General features: G+C 40.0%; 1 protein-coding gene across 16 annotated transcripts in view; it reads right to left on the reverse strand.

Moving 5' to 3' along the window:
- The window catches only part of tenm4 (teneurin transmembrane protein 4), a 1,874,213-nt gene that overhangs the window by 474,257 nt on the left and 1,376,230 nt on the right, over positions 1-23,726 (reverse strand). For all 16 annotated transcript variants that reach the window (XM_062977060.1, XM_062977059.1, XM_062977071.1 and 13 more), the window contains one exon: positions 16,153-16,422. In XM_062977060.1, the coding sequence (XP_062833130.1) occupies positions 16,153-16,422 (270 nt within the window). The remainder of the gene's footprint in view (positions 1-16,152; positions 16,423-23,726) is intronic.

A 23,726-nucleotide genomic window follows, 5' to 3' on the forward strand; every position in this document is an offset into this window, starting at 1 on the left:
TTTTAACATTTTATCTTGTATGCAGTTTTTATGACTTGCTTTTATTGTCTGATTATTGGTTTATTGGTTTTATTGTTTTGTTTTTATTGTTCTGTTCGGGCTTGGCCCCATGAAAGCCGCCCCGAGTCCCTTCGGGGAGATGGGGCGGGTATAAGAATAAAATTATTATTATTATTATTATTATTATTATTATTATTATTATTATATTGCATTATTAGTAGTATAATATTAGTAGTATAATATTATATTCCATTATAATATTATTATCAATATTATATGTATATACAATATAATATATATTTATAAATTATTATAAATTATATATATGTATATATATATATATATATAATAAATTTTACACACATATATATACACCATTTCCGTAACCAAAATTCGACAAAATATGTTCTCTCAGCATTTCAAAATACAACTCTATGGTAATATTTGGGACCAGAAATCCTTTATTTTAATTTGCTATTTTAGTTTATTCTTGTTTGCCATTAGCCATGGTTTCACATATCCATGCAAAGTCAGGGAACATATTTTTTGCAGATGTGAGAGCTGTAGGTAAAAGTAAAGGTTTTCTCCTGACATGAAGTCTAGTTGTGTCTGACTCTAGGGGTTGGTGTTCATCTCCATTTCTAAGCTGAAGAGCCGGCGTTGTCCATAGACGTCTCCAAGATGATGTAGCTGGCATGACTGCGTGGAGTGCCGTTACCTTCCTGCTGGAGCAGTGCCTATTGATGTACTTACATTTTCATGTTTTTGAACTACTAGGTTGGCAAAAGCTGGTGCCAACAGAAGAAGCTCGCCTTGCTCTCCGGATTCGAACCGCCGACCTTTCAATCAGCAAGTTCAGCAGCTCAGTGGTTTAACCCGCTGCACCATCGGGAGTACAAGAGATGTACTATATAGTTATTTTAGAGCCTGATACATAAGATATACACTTAAAATGGAGTCATTTATTTTATAGAATTATAGTGCTATGATTCCACTTGGATTATCATGACAATATCCTATTGAATCCAGAGATTTGTAGTTTGGTGAGACAGAAGAATGTTCTGGCTGAGAATTCTAAATGCCTTCTAAGCTGCATATCCCATGATTTAATCAGATGGCTCACCATTGAATCCTACCACTATAATTCAGTTGTGTAAAACATCATTAAAATAGCTTTTTCCTATGTTATCCTTTCTTCTGGACTTCTCTCTGGTATCGTGTTTTTAAGAGCCTGAATATCCTAAAGGCACCACGTCCCATTTGATCATGGAAGCTAAGTAGGTTAGTACCAGATAGTATAGTCTCACTTATCCAACATAACCGGGCCGGCAGAATGTTGGATAAACGAATATGTTGGATAATAAGGAGGGATTAAGGAAAAGCCTATTAAATATCAAATTACATTATGATTTTACAAATTAAGCACCAAAACATCATGTTATACAACAAATTTGACAGAAAAAGTAGTTCAATACTCAGTAATGTTATGTTGTAATTACTGTATTTACGAATTTAGCACCAAAATAGCATGATATATTGAAAACATTGACTACAAAAATGCATTGGATAATCCAGAACGTTGGATAAGCGAGTGTTGGATAAGTGAGACTCTACTGTATATTTCAGAGGACGTATCCCATCTGTTCTCGGTTTGTACTTGGATGGGGGACCAACAAATAGGACACATTTCAGAGACAAGAACAGGCAAAACCACCTTTATTCCTTGCCTAAGGGTAATGGCGCTCCATGCAGTCATGCCGGCCACATGACCTTGGAGGTGTCTACGGACAACGCCGGCTCTTCGGCTTAGAAATAGAGATGAACACCAATGCCCAGAGTTGGACACGACTGGACTTAACGTCAGGGGAAAACCTTTACCTTTACTAAGAAAACCCTACAAAAGTCAAGGGGTCGTCATAATTTGATGGCACATACACACAGTCGATACAATAAGTTTCTGCAAAGCTTTGCATATCTTTATCCCAGCATTTCTACTTTCTCTCCCAAACATATATTCTGATACAAAAATGCATTGCATGGAATTAATGGATCACAACGTATGCCTGCGTTTAGTCCAAACATATGGAAAATATAGAAACTATTCTAATCATAACAATATATTCTGTTACAAAAAGGGGTTGCATTGGACTGACCAGATCACCAATTGTTCCAGCATATGGTACAGACATCTATTTTAATATGGAAAATATTCTAATCATGACATATATGGTATTCTGATACAAAAAAGGGTTGTGCTGGACTCATTGGATCACCAACATATAGTACTGTCACTTTCATTGGCACCTTCCTCTCGGGAGTCCTTTGTCAAGGATGGAGGACAGACAAGGTCCTATCCCACAACTTCCAGAAGAATCGTGGCACCTGGAAAATACTAGCTATCATTAGAGCAAAGACACAAATCCTTGCAATTTTCAAGATCACAGGCATAGTTTGCATTTGAAGCAGGGAGGGAAGGGATGTGGACTTGCCCTTTATGGCAAAGGCGAAGGCCACTCCGTCTAAGCCTCTTTGAAAATCTGGCCTTATTCCTTCTGACTCCAGGGGGAAAGAGAAAATAAACCCTTTTCACCTGAAGGATGTTCATTGTTGTGGCTTTGAGGGAAAATTAAAATTACAGGCTGGAAACTCAAACCAGCTTTGTCCAAAAGAAAACAACGTCTCTCCAAAGAGCTGAGAAACCTGGGCCGCATTTAGACCAAAGCCCGCTTTGCCCGTATTTGTGGCTTTGGGTGCAAAAGCCAGCCTGGATCTCACATGGTTTCAACTAGGGGTGGTTTAACCTCGAATTCCAAGCCAAACCTGCCAAACAAGGAAGGAGTCCGCAAACTCTGTAATTGCCAGATCCACAGATGGTAAAAATTGAGCTGGGCCCAGTGGAATTTCAAGGGCAAGTCCATTAAAACACTCACAGGCACGCACACACACCGAGAGAGAGAAGGCTCATTTTCCTTCTCATCATCCTGCATTACTTGCAATTATTGGTATCGCCATTTATTTTAAGGAACCTCTAATAAGGACTTCTCAGTGCGTGAGCCGTAATGAACAAATGGGAAGATATTTAAAACAACCATAAAAACAATATGCAAAATTAAGCCAAAATGCAAAGTTAAGCACAATATGATTATGGGAGTAAAGACAAAGATCTACCTAGATAAAAGTGTTCTTACCAAACATCAAGAAACACAACCTACAAACCAGGGGTCCCCAAATTAAGGCCCGGATTTATTTATTTATTTCTGATATTTCTACCCCGCCCTTCTCCCCGGGGGATGCGGCCCTCCAAGGTCATTTACCTGGCCCCTGTCCTAAACTTTAGACTTAGGGTAGACCTGTCTACCTGGTCTTTGGAGGTCTCTTTGTTTACTTATGGCCTTATGAGACCATCTAGATGGCTTTTGGAGGTCACTTTCCTTACCTATGGTCCTATGAGACCATCTAGATGACCTTTGAGGGTCCCTTTCATTACCTATGGTTTTATGAAATTGTCTAGATGGCCTTTGGGGGCCCCTTTTCTTACCTATGGTCTTATTAGATTGCCTAGATGGCCTTTGGGGGTCCCTTTCCTTATCTATGGTTTTCTGATGGCCTTATGAGATCATCTAGATGGCCTTTGAGGGTCCCTTTCCTTACTTATGGTCTTATGAAACCATCTAGATGGTCTTTGAGGGTCCCTTTCCTTATATATGGTTTTCTGATGACCTGATGAGATCATCTAGATGGCCTTTGAGGGTCCCTTTCCTTACCTATGGTCTTATGAAACCATCTAGATGGCCTTTGGGGGTCCCTTTCCTTATATATGGTTTTCTGATGACCTGATGAGATCATCTAGATGGCCTTTGAGGGTCCCTTTCCTTACCTATGGTCTTATGAAACCATCTAGATGGTCTTTGAGGGTCCCTTTCCTTATCTTTGGTCTTCTGATGGCCTGATGAGATCATCTAGATGGCCTTTGAGGGTCCCTTTCCCTACCTATGGTCTTATGAGACCATCTGGGTGGTCTTTGGAGGTCTCTTTACTTACCTATGGTCTTATGAGACCATCTAGATGGTCTCTGGAGGTCTCTTTGCTTACCTATGGTCTTATGAGACCATCTAGATGGTCTTTGGTGGTCTCTTTGCTTACCTATGGTCTTATGAGATTGTCTAGCACAAACTATCTGCAGACTCACTAAGAAAATTCAACAAATGCTACATTCAGCAAAGGGTAAGATCCTCTCATCTCTGCAGGAGTCTACCATATACCATGCAGCTGTGGACAAGTCTACATAGGGACCACCAAACACAACATCACCCAAACACGAATCAAGGAACACGAAAGGCACTGCAGACTAATTCAACGAGAGAAGTCAGCTATAGCAGAGCACTTGAGGAACCAACTTGGAATCAAAATATTATTTGAGTACACAGAAATTCTAGACCACTGTGACAACAGTTATGTCAGACTACACAGAGAAGCCATTGAAATCCACAAGCACATGAACAATTTCAACAGAAAGGAGAAAACAATGAAAAGAACAAAATCTGGACACCAGTATTTAAAAAGACACCAGAATTGAGACAGTAAATAAGGAACACCACTCAGAGGCAGGGAAACTCCAGACTGCAAACAATCAAGTGCTAGTTAACACCTCCCAAGTAGATGATGCCTTCAGGCAATGGAGCAAGGCTTCGTCTATGCAGATAACCTAACTGATTGACTTTGCAGCTTCATGGCTATTCAATGATATTCAAGCTTGCTAATTGCAACCTTCACATTTGCTTTAAACAGACAAGTGTTCTTTCTCCCACTCTGGACATTCCATAGATAGATAGATGGATGGAGGGATGGATGGATAGATAGAGAGATAGATACATATACAGTAGAGTCTCACTTATCCAACATTCACTTATCCAATGTTCTGGATAATGCAACGTTCCAATGCATTTTTGTAGTCAATGTTTTCAATATATTGTGATATTTTGGTGCTAAATTCATAAATACAGTAATTACTACGTAGCATTACTGCATATTGAACTACTTTTTCTGTCAAATTTGTTGTAAAGCATGATGTTTTGGTGCTTAACTTGTAAAATCATAACCTAATTTGATGTTTAATAGGCTTCTCCTTAATCTCTCCTTATTATCCAACATATTCACTTATCCAACCTTCTGCTGGCCTGTTTAGCTTGGATAAGTGAGACTCTACTGTATACACATTCCACTTGCCTCACTGCCAAAAGAACCTTTGAAGATATAACTCACAACCTCTGAGGATGCCTGCCATAGATGTGGGCGAAACATCAGGAAACAATGCTTCTGGAACATGGCCATACAGTCCAGAAAACACACAACTACCTCTGATGATGCCAGTCATAGATGCAGGAAAAACGTCAGGAGGGAATGCTGCTGGAACATGGCCATACAGACTGAAAAACCCATAGTGACCCAGTGTTTCTGGCCATGAAAGCCTTCGACAACACATTATCACTATTATTTATCCTTGAAACCTCCACACAAAGTCTTCAGTTGGGAAATGGACGAAACACTATGATTCTTTGAGATGGAACCAGAGCTGCGGCTCACCCAAGGTTGCAGAGGAAACATGTTGCAAAAATAAAGATTGCCCTGAGGACTCCCCAGAAGATCTTAGCCATAAAACCACCCTTCCTCCAGCTTGTCACATAACTCCTCTGCCTACCTTTTTATTGCTTCTCAGGTAATGTTTATTGCTTGGCAAGTAACTAATCATTGGATGATAGGAGCCGGGATGCAATTAAAAGGATACCCTTCCCCTCTTAAAATGCAAACCATTCCCTAGCTTCATAATCATCTAGTTTTTTATAACTCGGCTTTATTACTTTCCAAATATACAACGCCCATAAAAAAGGTAATTGTCTCTTTACAATAATGCTGCCTACTAATGTTCGGCAACAATGCGGGATGATCACCCCCATCATCCAGGTATTAGGGTGGTTGAATTCCTCTGCTCCTCACACACATCCTAGGACATTTTGAGGATGAATGTTCACCCTCAAAAAACCCATTAAAAGTCATGAGACTACAGGAAAATAGTAGGGCGGAGAAAGGAGAGGTAGCAATATCAAAGGCAATAGAAGAATGAGAAAAACTTTCACAATATTTGAAGAGCTCTGACTGTACTATCTCAATGTGGCTCAAGTCCAATTCACATCTAGTATCCCAAACTGTGTTGTTGTTTATTCATTCAGTCACTTCCAACTCTTCATGACCTCATGGACCAGCCCAAACTGTATGAAACAGTAAACAGGAGGATGGTAAACCATCTTGATTCACATGATTCAAGAAGTCTCTTTGCTTTCGATTTTTAAAAAGCAATACATAGATGTTTAGATTTTGTTCTCAAAAGAAGGACTGTTCTAGTTTAGCAATTTTCTCCCTGCTGGAAAAGTCTTCAAAATGTGTTGTTTTTGAAGGCTTATCAGCAGCTTGGGACATAATCTGTACAAAATTCACAGATGGATGTTTTCTGTACAAAAAAACAATATTTCTGTGCAAATATATTATGTTACGTGCAGATAACTTAGTTTATATTATTTTAGAAACAGAGTTGGAAGAGATCCCAATGAGCATGCAGTTTAATCCCCTTCTGTCATGTAGGGATATGCAACCAAAGCACTCCCAAACAATAGTCATCCAGTCTCTGTTTAACAATCCAAAGAAGGACACCACCACATTCCCTGGCAGTAGCATGTTCCACTGTCAAATAGTTCTTACCATCAAGAAATTTTTACTAATGTTTAGGTGGAATGTCTTTTCTGTACATTTGAACCCATTGCTCCTAGTTTTTGGAGCAGCAGAAAACAAGCTCTCTCCATCTTCAATGGACATCCCTTCAAAGATTTAAACATGGTTATCATGTCCTTTCTTAATTCTCTCTTCTCCAAGCTAAGCATATCTAGTTCCCATTGCTGCTCCTCATAGGGCTTGGTTTCCAAACATTTGATCTAAACACTATACTCCTATTGATGTGGCCAATAATAGCATTGGCATTTTTAAGCTGGCACGTTGCAAAGCTGGCTTATGTCCAGCTTGTGGTTTGCTAAGAGTTCTTAGGATTTGTAGATTGACAAGGCATCTGCACTCTTTGGCAGAGAAGGCTCAAGGTCTTGTAAAACTACAATCCCCACCACACCATAGTATTGAACCAAGGCAGTTAAAGTGGATTCGTTCTACAGCCGAGATGCACCCCAAGGTTTCTTTTCCATTGCTGAAAGTTCTGGTGCAGCAAAATACTCCAAAATACTTGGGAGTTACCCTGGACCTTGCTCTGACTTACAAGAAGCTCTGCTTGACTATCAAGCAAAAAGTGGGCGCTAGAAATAACATCGTACAAATGCTGACCGGCACAGCCTAGATATCACAAGCAGATACAGTGTAGACATCTGCCCTTGCGCTTTGCTATTCTGCTGGTGAATACGCATGCCTCGTGCAGAATACATCTCAACAAGTTAAAACAGTGGATGTGGCTCTTAATGAGACATGCCGCATTATCACAGGATGTCTACGCCCCACACCACTGGAGAAATTATACTGTTTAGCCAGCACTGCACCACCTGACATCCGCTGGGAAGTGGCATCCATCAATGAAAGGACCAAGGCAGAGATATCGCTGCCCCATCCCCTGTTCGGATATCTACCAGCATGCCAACACCTTAAATCAAGAAATAGTTTTTTAAGATCTACAGAGATACTCACAGGAACACCCCAGCAAGCAATAGTTCAAAAGTGGCAGGCTAAAACCCGGAACCTCAATCAGTGGTTGACTCCAGATGAGAAACTCTCTCCTGGGCACACAAAAGACTGGGCAACATGAAGGCGCTGGACAAATTGCCCTCTAAGCACCATGAGATGCAGAGCCAACCTTAAGAAATGGGGCTACAAAGTGGAGTCCATGACATGCAAGTGCGGAGAAGAGCAAACCACAGACCACCTATTACAAAGCAGCCTGAGCCCTGCCACATGCACAGTGGAGGACCTTCTCACAGCAACACCAAAGGCACTCCAAGTGGCCAGCTTTTGGTCAAAGGGCATTTAGTATAATGTCAAGTTCTTAACTGTGTGTTTTTAAATACATTATAACTGTATTTATCTCAATTCGCTTCTGACACAATAAATAAATAAATAACTTTAGTGTTCTAACACAATTGTTTTTAAATAAGGGATTCTAAGCAAGCAGCAACTGTAATGGGTATACAGTAGAGTCTCACTTACCCAACATTCTGGATTATCCAACACATTTTTGAAGTCAATGTTTTCAACACATCATGATATTTTGGTGCTAAATTCGTAAATACAGTAACTACTACATAGCATTACTGCGTATTGAATTACTTTTTCTGTCAAATTTGTTGTATAACATGATGTTTTGGTGCTTAATTTGTAAAATCATAACCTAATTTGATGTTTTCCTTAATCCCTTCTTATTATCCAACATATTCGCTTATCCAACATTCTGCCGGCCCATTTATGTTGGATAAGTGAGATTCTACTGTATTACAAAGAGTGCACCTTTTGCTGTTGCGCATCACATTCATCAGCAAATACATTTTATTGTTTCAAAGTTTTAAAAAATTTGATTCGATGGTGCATTAGACTCGAGCAACTCTGGTACTAAGCATTACAGTGTTGATAGGAAGGCTGGTTCTGATTTTCCTTTGCATTTTGCATACGGTGTGTGATTACTAAAAGTAATTTAGAAAGACAACACTTTAACAACAATACAACATATGGAACATGAGCCTGAACATTACATCAGTTGGTAAGATTTGCTGTTGTATCAATTCTATGGTGTGGTCTGCAAGTCTCCTTCAATTTCTCAGTGAAATTGGATTTGTATAGGAAGGCTGCCTTGGCATATTAATATGCACTCAAAGCAAATGTCTCCTAAATTAGCTGCAGCCCAACTTCCTCTGATTTGCCACAGAGATAAGTGTGAAGGTTACATCAAAGGGCAATGACAGTCCATGCTTATTGGCGGACGCTCAGGTTTGGAGTCGCTAATATTGAGTAGGTCTAAGAAATCACCTCCGAACAAGGTAGGGCCAATCAATAACCTACAGCTCCTCCTGGATATTGATAAGACCAGCGTTAAAGAATGCAGGGTTGGGAGGAAGCTACTGCTGAGACGGCAGACTAGTTCAAATACTGTAAATATATCTTGTTACAGATAAAGTCAGCAGCAACTTTTGCTTTTCCCCAATACCAGCTTCCTAAAGAGTGCATGAGAGAGGAGAGAGAAGTTAACTGTGTTTTTAATGTATTTTATGCTTTTCGGGCTACAGGGTGGGGCTACAGGGGTGTTTGAAGTTGTATCTTTTTAAAAACCTTTTTTTTTAAAAGTGTTAATTCACTAGTTAATTTACTATACAGAAGTTATTAGATGAAGGCCAAAAAGTGCTCACTCACACACCCTCATTTCTCTCAGGCCTATCAGAGCAAGGTTAATTCCTTGGTTGGGAGTGTCTGCTTTCTCCATCATCCTATCTTTTGAATCCCACAACTAGGATACTTTACCCTACTTGACCTCAAAAGCTGAAAATCCATTGTGGCTTCAAGTCCCACCACTATTTGGAAAAGCTTGCTTACTTGCTTTGACTGTAAGCTCATCACAAAACTATCTTTCCAGATCAGTGAGTTTCAAATCTACCCTCCCTCCCACCAAAAAAGTATAATGGTAGCGAAGCAATTCAGCTGTGACATAAAGCAGCCAAATGTTCTGCAATAGAGCTTCATGCTAGCCTTTCCTATTACTTTTTCTGTTTGTGCTTAGGATTCTAGATGCTGTATTGCCACATGCATCACTGTCAGTTCTTCGCAGAACTAACGCAAGAACTACCTGGATGCTTTCGTCAGCCTGAGAGCATTCAATGCTAGGCGAGAACACATTCTAAATTAGAAAGGTTTCGTAAAAATCGTATTTTCCCCATGAAACGTTCCCAACCTTTGGGCCTCCAGGTGTTTTGGACTTCAATTTCCAGAAATCCCAGCCATCTTACCAGCTGTTAGGAATTGTGGGAGCTGAAGTCCAAAACACCTGGAGGCACAAAGGTTGGAAACTACTGGTCTACACAGTATCCATGGCCATGGATGGAAGGAGCCATCATGTCCCATGTGAGGGCCTCCAAAGCTTGCATACATCAGAAAGGTTAATCCAGTATAAATCTGACCCAGAGTATGCAGTGTGCACATGAATCCAAGGCTGTGGTCCAAATGTGCTGGGACTGCATCTGTTCTGCTAAGCTATAACCCTGTCCATGTCACCACCACTTTTCCCAGCCAGTCAAATACCTTTGTGAGCATTTGGTTATAGTCTGTCACACCTATAATGCCACAGCATTGTGCCCCTGTTACCAGCAAGAAGGAGGACATCAATTTCTCCTCTTGTGTTGCTCATACAGGCATTTCATTCTGGCATTAGCAGATGAAACCATCATCATCATCATCATCATCATCATCATCATCATCATCATCAGGATGGAATTCCATAGTTGGCTGGGGGCAATGGTGGCAATAATATGAGGGATAAGCCACCTCCTTTTCCTGTGCTGATGTCCATCTGGATATGGAACCAGTCAAAATAGAACCTGATCTAGTTGTCCAGTCTGCTCTGAATACCTGGGATACCCCAGACATCTATTCTACTATAAAACAAGATTTAAGATTACTGAGGCAGGATTTGTCCTTGTCAAACTCATGCTGGATCCTATTGACCCACTGCATTAGTCTCTGTTCTACTATTTTCCCAGTACAGTAGACTCTCACTTAACTGGAACTCAATCAACTGAAACTCTCAAACAACCAGCAAAAAATTAAGAAATAATACTGCATTCACAAAACTGTTTTTGTAATACAGTAAAAATTTGTTACATTGACATAGCTTGTTTTTATTTGCGTTTAATATTAATATCAAGTCAATACAGAATTTATGGTATGGTAGTGTGGTATGGTATTAGTCAGGTCTATTCCTAATAGTAACTCTCAAGCAACCAGAAGCTACATTTATCCAGCATCAATGAATCTTAATGGGTGCCAGTTAATGGAAAGTCTACTATATTGACATCAGGCAGGATTGTTTGTAGTTTCTTGACGCTTCTTCTCCTCCCCTTTTTCGAAGAGAGGGACAATGAATGTTTTTCTCTAGTCATCTGGCAATTCAATTGTTTTCTATGATTTCTCAAAAATGATGGCAATGGGCTCAGAGAGTAAATCAGCAAATTGCTTTGGTTTTTTGGGATGCAGTATATTTGACTTGCAGATTTGGATCAATTTTGGTTGGCTGAGTAATTCCTAACTACAGTAGAGTCTCACTTATCCAACACTCGCTTATCCAATGTTCTGGATTATCCAATGCATTTTTGTAGTCAATGTTTTCAATATATCATGATATTTTGGTGCTAAATTAGTAAATACAGTAATTATTACATAGCATTACTGTGTTTTGAACTACTTTTTCTGTAAAATTTGCTGTATAACATGATGCTCTGGTGCTTAATTTGTAAAATCATAACCTAATTTGATGTTTAATAGGCTTTTCCTTAATCTCTCCTTATTATCCAACATATTTGTTTATCCAACGTTGTGTCGGCCCGTTTACGTTGGATAAGCGAGACTCTACTGTATTTGCAATCCAGATCCTTTGCCTAAATGTCTACTGTTGCACACTTCTCTTTTTGGGAGAAAATGTAAGCAAAATAGGCTTTGTGTTGTACTGCCTCACTGTAATCTGTTAGTATTTTGATACTTACCAAACAGTTGCCCCACTTTCTCTCTTGTTGCTTCACAGGACCCAGCACAAAAATGCAAAATTTGTGAAGCATAAGTCCCAACTATAACTTTTTTTGTGCAGAAAATGTTTTTCTGCACAAAAAAAACCACATGCACATTTTTCACAGGATGATTCCAGAATTGCATGCAGTCTTCAAAAGCAGTGTGGTTTCTCAAACCAGGAAGAAAATTGCTATAATGATTTCTTCATTCCGTTAGGAATGTAATGAGTGGAGGGCTATATCCCTACAACTTGCGCAAGATGTAATAACAAAGTGGCGCTTACAAACCCATACAGTTTCTTGTGGCTTCCACTCAACATTTAACATCCCATCTGAAAAGTCTTTTAAGACCTATAACTGAGGGCTTGGTTTGGGCAGAGTGTTGGTGTTGGTTTGAGACCCTGCAATAAAAATCTACGCCAACTGTGTCTTTATAAAAAGTCATAGCGGTCTCCGTTGTGGTTTGTATGAGCAAGAGAGAAATACAATTCCATCCAGGGTGTGCACATATAAGTAAGTATGTGTGAACATATGTGCCCAGCCTATGAAACAAGAGATGCTTGAAACCAGATGGCTGAGGGTATAAAATCATGCCCAGGTTTATATTTGAGAGCAAACTCACAGATGTACTACATTATCCTGTCCTTTTAAGAAGATGAACGGTTTGGTGTCAGTTTGCTTTTGAAGGCTAATGAACTATCTTTCAGAGAAACCATATGTCTGCGTACAGACTGGCCAAAATCGTAATTATTATACTCTCCTCCAGCTTTTGTCTTGAGAGATCTTCATTGTGTCGAAGAGACATTTACTGCACAATCCAAAGGAGAGCGAGCCGCCTTCCCAAACTGTGATCGATGGAAGAAAGAGCATCTTAAAAATTAGTTGAGAATGTATAGTTGTGCCACTTGTGGCAGAATTCTTTTTTAAAAATAAATCCTGACATGTGTATAAAGGCTGTTGGCATTTCTCATGCTCCACCGAGCCCGGTATTTTAATGTCCATTTAATACTGAGATGCTGGAAGTGGGTGGGCTGATTCCTCACTTAGTTGAAACTATCAGTAATTGGCCTTTTGTTGGAAAGCAATGCTTTTGTTGTTCTCATTTCTGACAGTGGCTATTCTTCATGATATATTCACATTAGGCATCTGGGAAACGATTGCAATGGGCACACCACTCTTATTTTACAAATAACTGTCTGCTATTTTTTTTAATAGGATAGTGCTGGGCGGGTGGATGTCTTTCGCCAGTCTCGCCAGTACAGATCAACAAAAGCAATCAGGGAAAATCTTCCAACTAGAGGTTGCAAGAATATTTTAAAATATAGTCAGCCTTCCACAATTGTTGTACTTAGTGGCACAGGGCCCCCACAAAGTGGAAAAAATACCAATTATTTTTTCCCCCTGAGAGCACTTCCTAAGGAATCTCCAGGTTGTCCAATGCAACTCTGGGGTCAACTTGACTGGATGTTGAATATGGAATCGCATTAAAGGACCTGGAAATCCTCAGAGAAGTTTTCTTTCATGGAATCTCCAGGCCTTGTAGCAGAACTCTTCAGTCAACCTTTGTCGGAAGTTGAGCCTATAGTTCTGCTGGAAGACCTAGAGGTTCCTAGAGAATATATTAATCAAATTTGAGAATAATAAAATCTTCAAGGTAAGGTAACAGCGCTCCATGCAGTCATGCCAGCCACATGACCTTGGAGGTGTCTACGGACAACACTGGCTCTTTGTCTTAGAAATGGAGATGAGCATCAACCCCCCAGAGTCAGACATGAGTAGACTTAATGTCAGGGGAAAACCTTTACCTTAACCTTCAAAAATTAAACCCATAAATGTAAACGGCCAACTGTAGTCAAAAGCAAACATAAATTGATTTTCTTTTTAAAGCAAAAAAGAATTGACCCAAAGTTGGGAGAGCCAGTGTGTGTTACTGGTCTGAATGTTGGACTAGGAGTCAGGCAGATCAGGGTTTGAATCTCTGTTTAGCTATGGAAATCCACTGAGCTGGTCTTGAGCAAGTTACCCTCTCAGGCCTCTTCTACACAACTGAATAAAATCCCACATTATCTGCTTTCAACTGGGATATATGGCAGTGTGGACTCAGATATTCCAGTTCAAAGCAGATTTTGTGCGTTATTCTGCCTTGATATTCTGAGTTATGTAGCTGTGCGGAAGGGTCCTCAGCTTCAGAGGAAGGCTGGGGAAAAACTGCTCTGAACATATCTTGCCCAGAAAACCTCATGATCAGGTTGCTTTACCATTGCTATCAGTTGGAAATGCCTTTAAGGCAATGGTTCTCAACCTGTGGGTACCCAGGTGTTTTGGCCTACAACTCTCAGAAATCCCAGCCAGTTTACCAGCTGTAAGGATTTCTGGAAGTTGAAGGTCAAAACATTTGGAGACCCACAGGTTGAGAATCATTGCTTTAAGGCATACAAGAAAAACAGCCGAACCTACCAGTAAATTTCCTGTAGAAATCTAGTGACACCATGAGAAGAAAATCTTGGACTGTGAAGCCCTTTGGTCTGATCCAGAATGTTCTAACAACACCCAAAATACATGGGATTTTAGCTGAGGATGTATCTACATTGTAGAATGAATGCAGCTTTAACTGTCATATCTCAGTGCCATAGAATCCTGGGAATTGTAATTTGGTGAGGCACTGGAACTCTTTGGCAGAGAGGTTAAAGCAGTGGTTCTCAACCTGTGGGTTCCCAGGTGTTTTGGCCTACAAAACAGTTTACCAGCTGTTAGGATTTCTGGGAGTTGAAGGCCAAAACACCTGGGGACCCACAGGTTGAGAACCACTTGGTTAAAGCATTGTAACACTACAATTCCCAGGGTTCCATAGCATTGAGCCACTGAGTTCAGTAGTGTCAAATTGCTTTCATTCTACAGCGTAGAATGATTAATTTTACATATTTTGGTACCTAGCAATATTTGAATAAGTAAACCAAGGGAATGCATCTACAGACCACTTTGAAGGCTGCAGATCAAGACTGTCTCAAAGAAAAGGATGCAAGATCCAGTTTTCCCCTTTAAAAACAAACCAATAGTAACTTCAAAAGAATTATGCCATAAAGCTATCCAGAAGTCTATGGATGTGGGAAGTATCAGAATTCAATACTGATTATTTATTTTGCATAATTAATAAGAAACCTAAGACAAGATGCTGATGGGAGTATGCGGTGGGTGAAAAATGGGCTGTAATAGCCTCATAAACTCTGCTATTGATGGCAGCTTTACACAACTTCATACTGACTTGAGCTAAAGGCTGTAAGTTTTATCAATATAGTTAGCAATTAATATTGACGGATCAGCATATGATAACTTCACTCACTCCACCATACTCTGTGTTTACTCTGAGCATAAATTCATGTCAGGGCAAACATTTCCCTAATACGAATCCTCAAAGTGACTTTGCCAGAAGTTCTGAACAGAAAACATAGGGATGTTGTATGACAAAGCTATGTCACAAGACTTTGTAAACATAACCAAAAAAATAAAAAAGAGAAAAAATCCATTATGTCACACAATCAAGCTGTAGCAGGAAGGAGGACCATCACTCTGGATATTTTATGAGGGTCTGATACATAAAACCTTCATCCTATTGCGGCCAACACACTGCATCTATATTAAGAAATTGGCAGTGCAACAATTCAATTAAAGATGTAAAGGCAACACATCATTTGTGGCAGCTAGTAATATTTTGGCTTCCTCTTTACCCCTGACCCCCTCTTCAACACACCGAGGTCAAACCACAATTGTGTATCACAGCTCATTCTCATTTCTGCACACAAATGCCAACCCGAAAGCTCCAGTCCATGCCAACTCTACAACTGCACAGCCACGAAATCAAAGATTAGGAGATAAAAAGAGACTTCCAAGGTTTCTTAAAAGGACAAGTTTCTAAAAATAAATATAAATTTCACCCGTCTTCTACAAAGAAACCTGAGCTATTTACATAAGCGTCAAGAATAAGTCAGAATGGCCTTAGAAATTATCAGCTAGAATATCAGTTCGGGAGATAAATGAAAGCTGAGACAGAGAAAATAGAAAGGAAGGAAAGAAGGAAAGAAGAAAGAACAAGAAAGAAAGAGCTCTGAAAAGGTCCTATGAGGTGCACACGGACCATTTGACAATCATCATTTCTCCATGAATAAATCAGAAATCTCTTTACTCAAATAATACCATCTCTTCCTTCCATCTTCTCATACTCAAACCAAAATATTCCTAGGAAATTATTAATAGAGCAGGTCTGCTGGACAACCGCAAAAAAGTAATAAGCAAAGGTCAGAAGCATTTGGAGAAAATGTAGTGTCAGAATGGGGTCCGTGCCCTTCCTTACCAGTTTCGGTGTTATCGTGTTCTGTATCGGTGAGGGTGAGGTTGGAGTTGGCTCGGCTGGACAGGCAGGAGCTGCGGCCGGATTTGGTGTTGCGTCCCCAGAGTCTAACCGGGTGTTCAGGTGACAGAACTGCATCTGCTTCGTTGTCAGCATCAGATCCAGCACCAATGGAATAGCCGCAATGGGGCAGCCCTAAATCCGTCCGATATAAAGTCCCATGGGGTGGTGAGACGTCTTCAAGGCCCAGCTCTCGCAAAGAAAAGTTGGGTCCTGGAGTGTGGGATGGGGTTGGATAGAAAAAAGAAAGAGCAGAAAACATTAGGAAATGATCTTCAAACCAAGAATAACAGAGACTTTTCCAGACAATGGATGTAGAGGTTGCTGACATTTTCAGCGGGGCATTGAATCCATGGTCAGTTTTATTCCAAAATGTAAAAGGAGCAAGTGCTGAAGCTATTTGGGGAATAGCTTTGCATTGCTCCTTTAAAAACTGAGATGAAACCCACAATGCATCCCACGCAGCCTTGATGTGGAATCCAGGGGGCCTCACTAGGAATGGTCAAAATTAACTTTCCCAAAAGTTACTTTTCTTCCTCATTTTGCCCATGGAAACCAACTGTGTGACCTTGAGCAAGTCACATATTCTCATTCCTATAAAAACCTATTACAGATGCACTTTAGGAAAGGTAAGGTTTCCCCTGATGTTAAGTCCAGTCGTGACCGACTCTGGGGGTTGGTGCTCATCTCCATTTCTGAGCCGAAGAGCCGGCGTTGTCCATAGACATCTCCAGGTCATGTGGCCAGCATGACTGCATGGAGCGCCGTTACCTTCCCGCCGGAGCGGTACCTATTGAACTACTCACATTTGCATGTTTTCGAACTGCTAGGTTGGCAAGAGCTGGGGCTAACAGCGGGAGCTCATTCCACTCCCGGGATTTGAACCTGGGACCTTTCGGTCCGCATATTCAGCAGCTCAGCGCTTTAACACACTTTGCCACCTTAGGAACTGACCTGTAAGGCACACAACAAATCCCAGGGTGAGCATGCATAGAAGCTAAGATAGCAATTTTGCTACTCCTTAGTAGTGCGATATGTCTGCCTCCTATGCCAAGGTAACTTTTAGTCAAAATTTTACAAGTGCTGGGTCTATTTTGGTGATAAATTTTGGCACACAGAACAGCCTCTCTACAGTTCAGATTAAAATCCAGAGTGGATTCACTGCCCAATTGAGATGGAAACCACCAATTGCCAGTGAGCAGAAATGTATTGTGCAGACCCACAATGTTTTGTCTCACATATGACTATTTTTTTTAAAAAAAATCTACTTTTTTTTGTAAAATCTTAATTCAGAAGAAAACACAAGGGCCATCCAACACAATCCCTTTCTGACATTCTGGAAGACACAACTAAAGTACTCCTGAAATATGTCCATTCAACTTCTGTTTATATACTCCCAGAGATTGCCTTTGAGGCAATCTATCACCAAACACGTCTTACTGGAACAGACAGGTGGAGAAATCCCTCATATCCCACTTATCCTATCCCAATGAGGCCATGAATGGTATTTCCCAATTCCCTTAGTTCCAGAGCCTCAGAAGGTTTTCTGATGGGACCCCGAGCAGGTTGCAAAATGTAGGTTTTTGGGGTCACATTCAGCCGTTCATGAATGAACGTTACAATATTACAGTTACAATATTGTACATCCAGTTTACAATATTGTTACTGCTCAACAAGATCCTAGCTATTATTTTGAAATGTAATTGAATAATCTATAGAATACATAACATTCAATATCTGCTCAAAGGGAAGAGGAAACAAGTCAGCACACCATTGAAAACCATTGCATTCCATTACTAAATGCTTGTTGGAACAGGAGCACTGATCTGAAAACAGATGTCTTTGATCCAAGCTGAGGAGTCTAACCAATATACTACATCAGCCACACAAATGTCTTGTGACTATTTTGATTTCTTCACTATTTGCTTATGCCCTTGTCCCTCCACTCTCTTGGCTTCTAATCCTATTTACATATTCATTTAGTTTGGGGATTTTGTACAAAGCAAGGACCAGTATATAATAGAAATGAATTGCTTTCAAATAAATTTTTGAGGCTCTGGGGTCTGCCCAGATAATTTATTTTCAGAAGACAGTAATCCTTTCCAAAATCAGTTGTGTATACATCTAGCCATCCAACTTTCATAATTTGGCCTGTCTGGATTAACTTTTAGGTTTAAAACCTAAACCCTCATCTCTCTTAGAATTGCTCTGAAACACCTGTTCAAGAGTTGTACAGCCATGCTGGGATTAGTAAACACAAACAAGGGACAGAACAGTATCGTCCATAAATAGCAGTCCCTCCATGTTCGTAGGGATTAGGAGCACAGGGTTGCTGCAAAAAAGGGAAAATCTGTGACTAAATAAAAAATGCAAATGCTCGTTGCACTATTGATAAGCCTCTGGAACATGAAACCAAAAAGTCACTACAAGACAACCCTTTTTACATATGTTATAGTTAGGGTTATAGGACCCCTGCAAAAAGTGGAAAATCTGTGAATTTAAAATCGCTCATTATTTTTATTTCAGAGAACAGCCCTCTAGGCATTTGTAGATCCTCCAGTGCGATTTTATAGTCAACATCCAGAAGATGACCATAGAATTGCACATATTTATTCCAGCTGCATAAAGGCAGCAGTGGAGTTAAATACAGCGATCAGAGAATAATCAAATTTGTGAATGCTTAACCAGCAGACATGGAGAAATAATAATAATAATAATAATAATAATAATAATAATAATAATCTTTATTTATATCCCACTCTATCTCCCCGTGGGGACTCTGGTGACTGTATGGTTGACACTTTAGGTCAGAGAGTCGAGAAACTGAGGCTCATAAACCTCACATAGCCTCACAACTGTATTTGAGGACCCTAGGGCCCCGAGGAAACCCATTATTTTGCTCTAATTAGTTGTCCATATTTCCTTGCACCCATTTAAACTATAGAATCACAACAGTACGATGCCACATTAACTTCCATGGTTCCATTCTATGGAGTGCTCCACAAGATGGAACCTCAAACTACAAACCCTTGGCATCTATAGGATGGAACATGGAAGTTAACGTGGAACCATACTGTTATAATACTATAGTTGAATAGGTGCAGGGCAGTGCCCTTCTTCAAACTGCTAATCCCAAGATTCCCATAATTGGAGCCATGACAGTCAGTGGGATAACATCTATGGATTTGATTATTCATAGGTTTATGGCTGGACACCTCACTTTAAGGATTTCATTCCACTGGATAATTAAAACATTTGAAATCGTAGGTTTTCCCTTAAGTTTCTCCATTTCCCATTTTGAAATTAAACGGAAGATTTTCCTACCCCAATTATACCTAATCCTTCTCTCTATTTTCTTTGATTTGCTATCACATGGTAAAGACTTGTTTCCCCCACTGTCCCTCCCGTTTTCTTTTCTTTTAAAAAAAGACTTCCCTCGTAATCTCAGGAGTTCAACTTACAGCCCAAAAAACTCACAACGCCACATATAGAGGGGTTATTCCTACATTGCAGAATTGAGAACAGGAGGGAGGGGGGAAATGAAGCTTTGTTTCTCTTATCTCTCTATGCTAACCTTTTGATAGGCAAAACAAAAGCCTGACAGCACCACCGTAGTTTCAGAGAGGCAATTGAGAAAATAGTAGGTAGGAGTTAAAAAGGACTTTTACAAGAAGGGAGATAACATAGGAAGAGGAGAGGAATGTTGAAAGAGGGAGCTCAAAGACAAGCACAGGATTTGCATGATTTGCTAGGTTTTTCTCCTGAATGTTTTCAATATCTTTGAAAGTTTGCTATACCTTCTCAGTCCCAAAACAATAATGATGGAAGAAAGGAATCAATACTGCCCATCTTAGATCCTCCTTCCATAGTGATGTCATCATTATGTTTACAAATGAGTGAGGGGGAACTCCATCACATGCATTTTTACATGTTTCTACGAAGGGAATTGAAGGCAAGTCACCTTCAAACCAGCTTAGGAATCGTCATGAAAACCCACACTGTAGAAACAGCAAGATACCTATACCCCACATTTGAAGCTTGCGTTGTGTGAAGGGCACCGTCGGTTGCAGTTTCTTAAGTGTGTAACAATGTTGATTTTCTTGAATGTGATGAAGTCATAAGAAGGATATGGAGAAGCTGAAGCAAATTCTGAGGAGGGCAATATGAAACAAGGTAGCAGAGGGAGCCGATCTAGCCTTTCCAACCTCCCGTGTTCATCAAAATGTGCAGCAACTTCTTGTTGTTGTTTTATGCATTCAAGTTATTTCTAACGTTTGGCGATCACAAGTAGAACCTAACACAAGTGTTTTCTGGTTCTGAGAATGTGTAACACACCCAATGTCACCCAAGTGGGTTTCCATGGTTGAATGGAGAACTGAACCCTGGGTTTGTAAGTTGCTATGAAACACTCAAAACACTACATGGCAGGTTACAAAGTGTCATAAAACTTGTATCCCATGAGCCTGAAATGTGCATCTCATTAGATTCTTGCTTGAATGTAGAAAGCAACACATGTTGAGTGCTGTTCTAACAATTTTTGGAAATCCAAAGGCCGCACAGTAAGCACTGTCTCCTCCAAAATGGATTGACATCCAGAGAGGCAGGGCATATTAAGGGATTCAGGCGTCTTGCTGGAACACTGTTTCAAATCTAGCAACACTGAGTGTCATCAACACATTCTGCATTATACAAAACTGTTCATTTTAGGAACCTGCTCTCTTTTGCCAAGCCAGCTACCCAGGTGACATTTTCCACTCCAATAAGGTCACAGCAGCAACTGTTCAGCTGCAGAACAGATGCAATTGTTTACCTGGCTAAAAATATTACCTGGAGAAAAGGAAAGGTTCTTAGATTCATGGCTAGTTACCTGCAGAGTGACATAATCAGTTCAAGGCAGCGTGAACAAGCATTCAAATATTAGCCTTTTCTCTTCAAAAGATTTGTGGAGGAAAGCTGTCTAGACCACTTAGTGATTCCAGTCCAACCATCTTTTATGCATTGAATTTATAGCACCGTTCCCTTTTTTTGGCACCTGATTTACTTTTTATTTTCCAAAATGCATTGTAATAGCAGAAGCGTGTAACCAGGAAATAAATATTCCAAATAAATCATTCCCAGAGTACTCACAGGATGATCCTATCATTTAGATTAGGGTTGGCAACGGTGAACAAATTTCAAGCACAAAGCAATTGTGTTGAACCCTGCTAAATAATGCTAGAGGTAACTGAACATTTTAGCTACAAGAAGAAATTGTCCGCAAATATTATGGAGATATATTTTGCACCTTCACGTTCTGTATCATCATCTTTCCAGGGGTCTAGCCGTACTACAAAATTATAGCACTTTGGTGTTACTCCGATAAAAGAGCCTGTAGTCTCACACAGGACAGAGAGAAATCTCAAAGGGAGGAATCTTGTGGTTGCAAATGGAGGAAGGGAATTGCCACATTAGTCTTTGGAACTTCCTGATGTCTGTCTAAGGAGACAAAGGATGCATCTATATTGTAAAACTAATACAGTTTGACACTGCCATGCTATGGAATCCTGAGAGTTGTGTTTTGCAAGGTCTTTAGCCTTCTCTGCCAAAAAGTGCTGGTGCCTCATCAAATTAAAAATCCCAGGATTGCATAGCATTGAGCCAGGATGGCTGCCTCTTTGTTCTTTTTCCATCTTTGGAACTCCCTCCCTAGGGAAACCTGGAAGCCTCCTTCCTTGCTCTCAATAGCAACAGAAAATATTTCTTTTCCCCCTGACTTCTGGAAATTGATGGGCTGGACTTTTAATGATATATCATACTCTGTTTTTTGTGTTGTAGTCTCTATAATGCTGTAATGAATTTCAATTTTTTAATGTTTTAATTGATAAATGGTTTAATTGCAATATATATACTTCTGTCATTTTTTGTTTGTTTATTATTTATTTCCCATACTTGTATCCGGCCCTTCTCACCCCGAAGGGGACTCACAGCCCTCAACAATTTGATGCCCAACATACAATTCCAAAAGTAACAATGACAATTAAAGCCAAACATTAAAACAACAAATCATGCAAATTCCAAATTGTAGTCCAGGATAGGTCCATTATACATTATGCACTATACACTATAACTTCAAGGGTCGCTTCTACTCTGCCCTATATCCCAGAATCTGATCCCAGATTATCTGCTTATCTGAGATTATCTGGCAGTGGAGACTCATATAACCCAGTTCAAAGCAAATGTTCTGGGATCAGATCCTAGGATATAGGACAGTGTAGAAGGGGTCTCTGTAGAATTGCCAACGTTTCCTTTACTCTCTCCATCATGGAACAATTCCTGGCCCTTTTCAATGCCTGAGAAGGAAAATTGTAGCAGTGACTTCTTTTGCATTGTTTTCTTTTGCTTCGTCCTCTATGTTCTTTATTACATGCATCTTAGTTTTACCCTCAACTTATCCACGAGTCATATCAAAATCCATGGTTTTGGTCCTAAAACTTGTCCTCGACTTATGTACGGGGCAGATGAATACATGAATACAAGAGTTAAATATACTAATGCAAATGGCCATCATGCTACCCTTCTTTTGGAAGTTGCTGCCAGGGCAAGGAAACTATGGATGAACTTTGCACTTTTTTAATTAACTAAGACTAAGAAGAGAAGAAGATTAAGCTTCTTGACAGCATTGACAGGCTGGGGATATTTGGAGCTCTTATGCTCTGCCAATACTGAGGACCTGCTTGGGACAGACAGGAGCCGATGATAAATTAATCCACATATTAATACCACTGGGCTTCCTTGCTGAGAAACAGTCTTCTTCATTCCATGACCCCACAGTTGTGAGCAGATTCAGACAGACCAATGAAACAGAGAAAATTGCATTGTGCTAATTTGGCAATCACTGGTCAACTTGGTGGGATTTGCCTTCAACAATTTGCCACCATTTACATCAGATAAAGTGTATCATGCCAGAACTGTTGTGCAAGCCACAATAACTGTTGTGCAAACCTCTGAGGAAAGCAATGGCACGTGTCCTCTGAATGAAATCTAAAAAATCAGCATAGTGTAATGGTTTGAATGTTGGATCAGGAGATCAGGTTCCATGAGACTAGGTTCTGGAGCACATCTACATCCTGGAAACCCATAGATAGACCTTGGGAAAATAACATTCTCTTAGCATAGCCTTGTGTATACATGCCCTGTAAAAGCATTTTGCTGCTACAGACATAGTCTAAAAAACGTATTTCTTTCATTCACAAAGGTATTATGAGAGACCCTGCATATGGAACCAGACAGCTATGCCTTGAATTCTACCAACACCCAAAACACATGAGTTTTTCAGGATGCATCAACACTATAGAATGAATGCATTTTGCCATCTTATTAACCACCATGACACAATGTTATGGAATCACGGGACTTTTAGTTTGGTGGGTTCTAGTGCTCATTGTCAGATACAGCCAACAACCCTGTAAAGCTACAACTCCCATGATTCTATAGCATAGAGCCATGGCAGTTAAAGTAGTGGCAAACTATATTCATTC

This window comes from Anolis carolinensis, chromosome 3 (assembly GCF_035594765.1).
Source record: "Anolis carolinensis isolate JA03-04 chromosome 3, rAnoCar3.1.pri, whole genome shotgun sequence".
Lineage (NCBI taxonomy): Eukaryota > Metazoa > Chordata > Lepidosauria > Squamata > Dactyloidae > Anolis > Anolis carolinensis.